At 35.8% G+C, this 8,856-nt stretch overlaps 1 protein-coding gene across 1 annotated transcript; it reads right to left on the bottom strand.

The window, feature by feature from the left end:
• Nucleotides 1-6,072: 6,072 nt before the first annotated feature.
• Nucleotides 6,073-8,820, bottom strand: LOC112156203 (homeobox protein HMX2). The gene is made up of 2 exons (XM_024288412.2): nucleotides 8,590-8,820; nucleotides 6,073-8,330 (listed from the first exon to the last, which is right to left on the bottom strand). The coding sequence occupies exons 1-2, from the start codon at nucleotides 8,750-8,752 to the stop codon at nucleotides 7,822-7,824; spliced, it is 672 nt and encodes a 223-aa protein (XP_024144180.1). The 5' UTR covers nucleotides 8,753-8,820; the 3' UTR covers nucleotides 6,073-7,821.
• Between the last annotated feature and the right edge of the window lie 36 nt (nucleotides 8,821-8,856).

Raw genomic sequence — 8,856 nt, 5'->3', positions numbered from 1 at the left:
GCCTGTTTTCCTGTGAATGCTGATACTGAGCATTTAAGTTAGATCCTGTGGAGGTCTTTGGTTGTTGTTCTGAGTCCATTTGCATATTTCTTACAAACACCTTGGTAAAATTTAGAACATTGGAATCTACCTTGAGTGGTGTGATAGCTGCATGTTATTGGTTCAATAATGTGAAGTAGTTATATAAATTATGAGCTAATTTGGTCTTTCTTTTGCTTTCATGTGCTTGTATTTGAAGTTGTATAGCTTAATAAAAACTTCTAACATGGTATCCGTATCTTATAGCCAATTTGAGATCCAGAATGCTTTGAAAATAGTTTTTTTTTATTTAATGATTAATAACTCAAATGTCATTGGCCAAGAAGATGTAATTATTTATTATTGGAAAGAGACAGATTCCAGAAGATGTGTCAAAGTCTTTAAGCCTATAAAACTCTTTGTATCATATTTGACACACACATTTATAAGACCTCCCACCTCATTAGCATAATCTTAACGTTCACTAAAAACTCATTGTATATAACATTCAGGGGTGTCAAACTATTGTGTTTATCACAATTAGTTAATTACAGACATTTTCACACGTCTTTTTTTTTACAGCGTTAATCTAAATTTCCGCGTTGGACGTTTGCTTCCTCCGAAAGCCGTTCATGTCTGATAATGCACACTTGAAAAGCATTATCCCACTCATACCATGGTCATTTAAGAAAACAATAAATATTGTATCCATAATTAAAGCTTAAATTCTTTTATATTTGTAACTTTAGATTGTTTTTTACAAATGTACAATTGGTTGTTTTCTCAGAGGATCCTCTCTGAAGAAAGTGATTGTCATGAGAAGTTAAACAAAGCATCATCCAGAGGGAGGGAAATTTCCCTCTTAACGCTTGTTTTTTGTCCAGACGATGAAGCAAAAGTTTGTTTCAGAGAAACAACTTCCCCTCTTGTTTTATTCTCTATTTCTCTACTGCTTCATCCCAGTCTTCAAAATGATGACATTTTCCAGTTTACAGGAAACGATTAAATCACTTATGTCTTTCTACTGTTTTGATGTTGTGATAAACTTTAGAATAACTTATATTTTGGTATTAACAAGAAGTTTAAGGTCAATATTTTTTGGTTTCTCCAAAAAACGTTCCTACTGTTTTTTGATGTGGTAAATTGAGCACTCTGAACCTGGTGGGTTTTTGTTTGTTTTGCTTTTCGTAATTCTTTTAATTTGAAAGTCTAGCCCCTGGGGGTGTAAAAGTAAAGCAAAAACTTCATAAATCCACTTTTTTAAGCAATGTTTTGATCTTTTCATGCACCTTAATGTCACAATTTTAAATAAAAATACCTAAAAATGACGCTTTTCACAGCAATTTTTAGGTTAAAAATATTTACGGTTAAAATAGATTAATTAGTTGCAAATAATAATAATAATAATCGCATGACAGCATTAATATAACTTGTTTGATGTTTTCTGCCCTGTAGTTCATCATCATTCCACTAGAGGCAGTAGAAGAGCTTTTCCTGATTTTTTTCAAAATGGCTGCCCCCATGAACCCTCAAAAACAGTTTTGGCGGGAAAAAGTTTGGCTAATTTTAAAGACTTTATGTTGAGAATAACTCATCAATTGTTATATTTTTTTTTTACATGGCTGCTTGCTGTATTAAAATGATGCAAAATATGTTGATAATTATTTCCAACTGTAGTTAACTCAAAAGCGCGTTCAAAAACGTATCTTTAGCGTGTCCTCAAATGTTCGTGTGAACGTACCATAAGACCTGCAATCCCTGTAAGACGCTCCTCTCTACAACCCTCTCTGTGAAAAGAAATAACGCTTTACTTTTAAAAACTCCAACATACATACAGTCTGCTCCAGAATATAAAGAAAACAATCAGAATCAAAGAAAGATGTTGGCAAACGCCTGTGATGGTGTGCTAAAGACATGGAATGACAACTTTTAAATGTCCAATCCAAACTTAGAGACATTTAAAGGAAGGTGGTGAAGTGAAGCCGTATCGTATCTCTGTATTTATATGCAGGAAGCATGAGAGAAAGTCACTCCGCACTCGTCTACTAGGACCTTACGATCACTGGTAATTTGAGATTGTACATTTCCAGCCATCATCCTCTGCATTTGTTCCTCTCAGAATGGAAACCATGTGCTGCGATGGTCAAACTTGAGGAACGTGCTGACAGTTATAGATGGTTCTGGAGCCAACGCCGGCTCTTTCTGTTTTCATAAAAACAGTTTTTGTTGCCACTGTTTTCAGGGTTTGTCCACCCCGTAACTGCTTCCCAATGTTCCCCCGGTCATCGATAGCGGCGAGCACGCCGAGCCTCCCTCCCTCCCGCCTTGGGCTGAGCTTTTGATCAGGTGGAGGTTTTAATGGATTCTTCCTCGCCTTCGTTAAGGTGAGGGCTTTCAGTTCCTGGAAGAATGCAGGTGGGGTCATTTGAACCTTGCGGTTGCAGATGAGAACGTGCTGGGAGCCAACGCTGCATTCGCAAGTACCCGACACTGGGAGGAGAGTCAGGAAGTCTGGCGACTGTAAACCCCTCCCAAGATCCCACTCTACCTTCTATCCCACACGCCAACAAAACACAAGTCTTGGTGTTCATGTAACCACGATTTACCTCACTTTTTAGCAATTGGGGAGTGGGAAGGGAACCTTATAGTTTCTTGATTCAGTACTTTAGGTGAAGAGGTGGTTAGTAGCTAACTAGTTTAGTTAAGCCCTAAGGATATTTTTAAGAAAAAGGAACTTTATGTGAATTTTTAGCACAATTTTGAAGAGCATTGAGCGACGTTTGTCTCATTTCTTCGTTTGCTCCTATGTGTTAGTGATAAGCCTTATTTCACACATCAATAATAATTTTACTCTTTTTAAAAAAATGTATTATTTAAAAATATTAAAAATGGCACAATAATAATGATAATTTATTAGTATTTGGTTTGCTCAATACTAAATAAATCAGATCATTAGTTCATTAATTGCATTTTATTTTGCCTTGAGTTGTTTTTGACATATCATTACATTTATTTATTTATTTAGTTATTTATTTATTGATATAACTTCATTAATTGTATTTGTAAGTAGCACCTTTTTCCAAACTTCTTGTTTTATGACAAAGTCCTTTTAGATTAAAAACAGCCGACTCCTGTGTGTTAACATGTTTAAATGTCTAAACAATGAGGCAAGCTTCAAAATTTAAAATAATTGTATATATTTAATTTTTTTTTGCATTAAAAGTTGTTACTTAGGATCCAATTAATTTAGAAGTATCTTCAACATGTTTAGTGTTTTGAGTGATAAATCTAAGTGTTTGATATTATCCATTTATGGTTGGTTGTATTAACCCTCCACATTCCAAACAGATGATAAACTGCATCCACTGCAGGTTACACAGTCTTCCCGTTTTAAAGTTTTCTTTACAAAGCCACTTTATTATATTAGACTTTAACATGCATTTAAGGGGCTTTTCTGACTTTAATTCTATTGTGTTGATTTTGTAATGTAACAAGGTCACTGTAATAATCACTGTAAACAGATTTTATGTATAACTTTTATATTGTTTTGTCTGTTTCGGCGCAGCACTTTTCATCTGGACTGTCAATGTAAGCACTATATAAATAAAGTTATTGGTGTAGTAACCTTCATAAAGTTTTTCAATCCACAATCGACTTATGGCTGCATGTTTAATTACAACCTGGGGGCGGAGCTAGAACTTTTTATATGGGGGTGGGAGGAAGGAGAAGACAAAGTGGAAGGCCTTTACAAATCAAAGGATCAAAAATACAATTTTATTCATATTATTATTACTGCTTTATTTTAAAAATATTGTTTTTTGTTATTTTAGCAATGCTTAAAAAAGTTTGTAATGATGATTTCTTAATTTTGTGACTCAAATGTTGGGGCCCCCTTACACCCGTAGCTCCGCCCCTGAATGCACCCATTAAAATGAGTGGTAATCTGAAAACTTCATACTTTATTTTATAATTTATTTAAATATATATAAATTTTTGGGGGGTAAAAACTTTGAAAAAAGCATTTTTTTTTTTTACTATCTAAATGTGCTCTACGCATTTGACCCATCCCCTCGGGGGGGTGGGGGGGGGGCAGTGAGCTGAACTCACAGCCACCATTTGGTAGTTTAACCCCCCCATCCAACCGCTTTTTAAGAGTATTCTGTGGGTTTGAACCCACCACCTCCCGGTATCAGGGCAGACACTCCACCACCAGCCCACTGAACTGACAACTAATGAGCCTCACATTGTCGATTAAAACAAAAAATGTTTGCTTTTGGCAAAATATCCATGATCCCATAGAGAATTATGGGATACAGTAGAGTCTTACGTCCAGAGCAAACCAGTCAGGAATTTAGTTGAGAAAACAACAGATCTGCCGGCAGACTAAGTGGGTGAGTGAACAGGTTAACGGCGACGGGCTCTTGAATGGCTGTGACAGGGAGAAAGCAGCGAGAGGCTCCAGCACTGATGGGTGAAGTGACCCGGAATCGGCCAGTAAGTGCAGCTAGCCGGGCCCTTTAGACAAAAAACAAAATCTTTCTTGAAGCACTGATGCAAGTCTGCTTAAATACTTACTCTTTTTAAAAAAAAAAACCTACCTCTCACTGCTGGGGTGGATCACTCTGAAGAAAAAGCAGAAAGTACAGAACCAAACCCTTTGTTATTTTGGGGAGGGGGGGATTTGGTGAGGAAAGAAACATGCCACCATTGTGTTACTTCCAGCATGGATTCATGTCAATTACTCTTTTCTGTTTGCTCTTCATAAAGAATCGCATTTTTAGTATCTTAAGCTAAGCTAAGCTAAGTGACTAAAGCTAACAGACATTTTTTCTGTGCATTTTTCTCCAGATTCCAGACCTAAAAGATCACACTAATTATTTTGATCTGTAAAAAAATAGCTTGTAAAATTACATTTTAAAAAAAATGTTGTTCAAAAAGTATGACCTCACTTTTACTTTTTTACCAATTTAGCAAAAATGTTTGCAGTTTCAGTATTTTTAGAAGTATTCAGCTTTAAAATTAGCCTTGTTAGCACTAGCATAAGCTTCTTCTGACAATTTCTAAACAAAATAGAACATTGGAACAAATACTTGATAATTTCATGTCTTAAGAAATTATTTGCAAAGTAATCATAACATTTGTTATGATTAAACCAAAGTTTCCACCAACTACTATGGGCTCTGTAACATTCATTAATAAAATGTTAAAATTACGTTTTTTGAATGGTTGTTCACCTCACCTTTGCTCTTTAAATCACATTTTAACTGTTCACCCTTTAACATGAACTAATCTTGCATCTACAACATGGATATTATGCAGTTTTTTTAGCTAATTGTAATTTTAACTTTAGTATTTTTAGAATTGTTTAGCATTTGTGGCTGCTTTAGCATTTACCTTTCATATTAGCAACGTTAGCTATAGCGTGACGTCTTCTGACCATTTCTAAACAAAATGAAACATTGAAACACAAACAATTATTTGCTAATTTAGTGTTTTGAAAAACCTATTATACTTTGTTACTTTTACTATTTTCTGCTCACCATTATTCAAGTGCTCTCAGAAAAGTTAGCTTTTAGCTTTAGCACCAAAGCTTCCCCCAACTGCTAAGGGCTCTGTAACATGGTAGTTTCTATTTGCGACGATGATAGCATACTTTATTGCATTAATCTTTAAAGTTTCAGCTTGTAAAATTATATTTTTAAAGTTGTTTTTAAGAAATATTGACTCACTTTAGCTATTTAAATGACCTTTAACCTTTCACCCTTTGAACATGAACTAATGTGCCTCTAAATCACAGATAGTCTATCAAGTATAGAGATTTATAGCTATTTTAGCTCAACATTTTGCAGTTTTAGCTATAATATTTTTAGGATTGTTCAGCATTTTTGACTATTTTAGCATTTATATGTTAAGGTTAGCAATAGTGAGTATTTTTAAACAAAATTAAACATTGGAACACTTAAAAAACTTGTTAATTTAACCTTTTTAAACAATATTTGTAAAGCATTTTTTATCTTTTTAGCCCTGTTTTGCATTAAACATCAAGGATAACAGTTTTTCTTTTTTCTAATGTTTCTTTTAGCAATAATTACTGAAAATAATAGTGTTTTCAACATTGCTTAGCATATTTCACAGTATTAAACTTTAACTTTTTTTATTTATTTTTTTCAATATACAGCTACAAATGTAGAAAATTGCATTTTGTTTTTCTTAAGCAAATAAAAAACAAACTAGCTAATTTAACATGAAGCATTAAAGTTTTCATTCACTAACTTTTTTCTTTATTTTTTTTCTTCCTTTTGCTGTTCTACTTTCTTTTACTGTTGTGAACTTGTGAGTTTTCACAATTATTTCAGCCTTTCAAACAAGCAAATACATGATTTTATTATAATAAAAGTCTACAAACATCAGCATTTTTCACAATACTGTTTTCAACGACAAATTTTCTCTGTGTTGTTTTTTCAAATTTAGCTCGAAACTATCATAAAAAAGTTAGAAACTTTTTTTTTTCCAGAAGAATCCTCGTTTGACAGGAGAGTTTTAGAAAAATAAATATGGATCCCGTTTAATAATTCAGCCCAACCTTGTTGACAGAACAAAACTTTTAGTTATTTAGTGTGAGCACATAATACAGCATTTTAAAAACATGTTAAAACATTTTTTTAACATTGACTTCAGTTTAAACACATTTTTTAAATTATTTTCCCTCAAACTTTTAACTTATTTGCTTAAAAAAACTGTGAGGAGATAACAGTTACTAAATCCTAGAGAAAGTTATGAAGGGTCTGAATTATGAAGCAGTTCCTGTTTAGAGTTGTAGGCCGCAAAATGAGCTAACACGCTAATTTGTACAGATTTGAGCGCAAAGCGTTGCATTTAAAAACTAGCAAAATATATAAAGTTTTGTTTTTAAATCATGTTTGTGTCTGTATTTTCTGAACTTCACCCCAGGATACCTTAATACTGCACATCTTTCTGATAAAATATGAGAAAACTAACTTTTTATCAAATCGAACACAGAATAAACACAAATGTGTTCTTCCTTCTTGTTTAAACTATCCTGTTAAAAGGGAAATTTTGGATCAATTAACAAAAGTTCTGTAATTTTTTTACATTACAAAAGTTTTGAGTTGTTGGTTTACTTAACTTAAAAATCTAATTAGAAAAAAACTCTAATATTGTTAATTGTAGCAAATTACAAAGGTTTTGTTGATTGGTTCAATGTTTCACTTTTACTGTGAATATATGGATTTTTTTAGCCAATTTGTTCTTGAAAACTTCTAGTTTTGCTCAAAGTTGTTCAAACTCTTAAATGCATTTAGGATTAGAGCAGCAACAATGGAAAACAACTGAAATCCAAAACGCAATCCAATGGGTTTATTGCAAAGTTTGTCTCTGAACATATATACATACACACACATATATATGTATGTATGTATATATGACAAAAATTCAAATAAAATAAAGGATATACATGAACACAAATGAGGTCCAAAGAAATTCTTCGCACACACACACACACAAACAAACACACACAAGCACACAATGGAAGTTATTGCGTTATAATAAAGCCAGAGTTCCTCTAAAACGGATGTACATTCCTTCAAAGGACATTACTGCAAAAAGTTTAGCTGTTTCTGATGAGTTTTAATGCACATTTTTAATCATAATAATATTATCAATAATAATAATAAAATGGAGAAAAAAGTGGCATATGCGTCTCGGACTTGTTGTTCCATCAACTTGCCTGAGAAAATAGAAAAATATGCAGAAAGAAGTTTTTGTGTTTGCAGTCCACGCAGCTCAGTCCGCGTCGAACAGGCCAAAGTATTTGTTGGAGAAGTAGACGTAAGGCGCGTGCGGGTACACCACGGGGAAAGGCACGTGGAGCAGACATCCGCCCAGCAGGCTGCTGTCCTTGTAGAAGCCCGAGAGCGGCGCGCCTTTGGCCGCCTCCGCGTACGGCTCCGCGGCCAGCGGGCTCTCCGTGTCCGTGGACAGCTGCCGCTTCAGCTTGTTCCGGCGGTTCTGGAACCAGATCTTCACCTGCGTCTCCGTCAGCTGCAGGGAGCTGGCGAGGCACGCGCGCTCCGAGCTGCTCAGGTAGCGCTTCATGTCGAAGGTGGCCTCCAGCTGGAAGATCTGTCTCTTGGAGAAGATGGTGCGCGTCTTCTTCTTCACTCGGCTTTCCGTTGGCGCGTGCTGCTGCTGATCCTGCGGCTTTTTCTCCGATGACGCACGCGGGACGCCTGGAATTCCGGGGCAGGGGGCTCCTGTGGGGGTGGACTCCTCTCCGTGGACTCTGGGCTTCACTGTGGACGATGGAAACATCAGCAAAAAGAGCATTTACCCAGAAGAAAAATGGATGAAGGCGCGCGTAATGAGCTCCACTTCTTGCGTAAGAATTAAAACAGAAGGTTTCAACACAATTCTTGAGTTTTTAAAGTTACTTTTTCAACTTTTAGAAATTATAGTGGTTTCATTTGACTCAAATTAAAGATTTTTTCTGAGTTTACTTTGGATTTAAGTTAAAAAACACAACCCTAGCTTACTTTCAATCATGGAGTTTACCTGTTTCCTTGGACGCGCTGTCGTTCCTCCTCCACACCTCCTCCTGCTTAGCTCCATTACATCCATCCTCCAAACTCCCGCCGTCCCGCTGCTTCAAGTTCAGGATGTTATCAATAGTGAACCTCAAACATGGAGCGTCCTCTTTGCTCATGGTCCCCGGCATGTCCCCCCGCTCCTCTATGGCGCTCTGAGCACCATCGCTGCGCGTCTGCGAGGAGGAGCCGGCGCGCACTGACTCAGCGGCAGCGCCAGGCTGCGGTTTAGCAG

Source organism: Oryzias melastigma, linkage group LG18, assembly GCF_002922805.2.
Source record: "Oryzias melastigma strain HK-1 linkage group LG18, ASM292280v2, whole genome shotgun sequence".
Classification (NCBI taxonomy): Eukaryota; Metazoa; Chordata; class Actinopteri; order Beloniformes; family Adrianichthyidae; genus Oryzias; species Oryzias melastigma.
Note: the sequence above shows the minus strand (reverse complement) of the source record. Positions and strands in the feature narration are given on the sequence as shown.

Coding starts and splice junctions, on each gene's coding strand:
- LOC112156203 (XM_024288412.2), bottom strand. CDS start 8,752: ATGCCGGGGACCATGAGCAAAGAGGACGCTCCATGTTTGAGGTTCACT. Junction 8,331..8,589: donor CAGCGCGTCCAAGGAAACAG/GTAAACTCCATG, acceptor CATCGTCCACAG/TGAAGCCCAGAGTCCACGGA.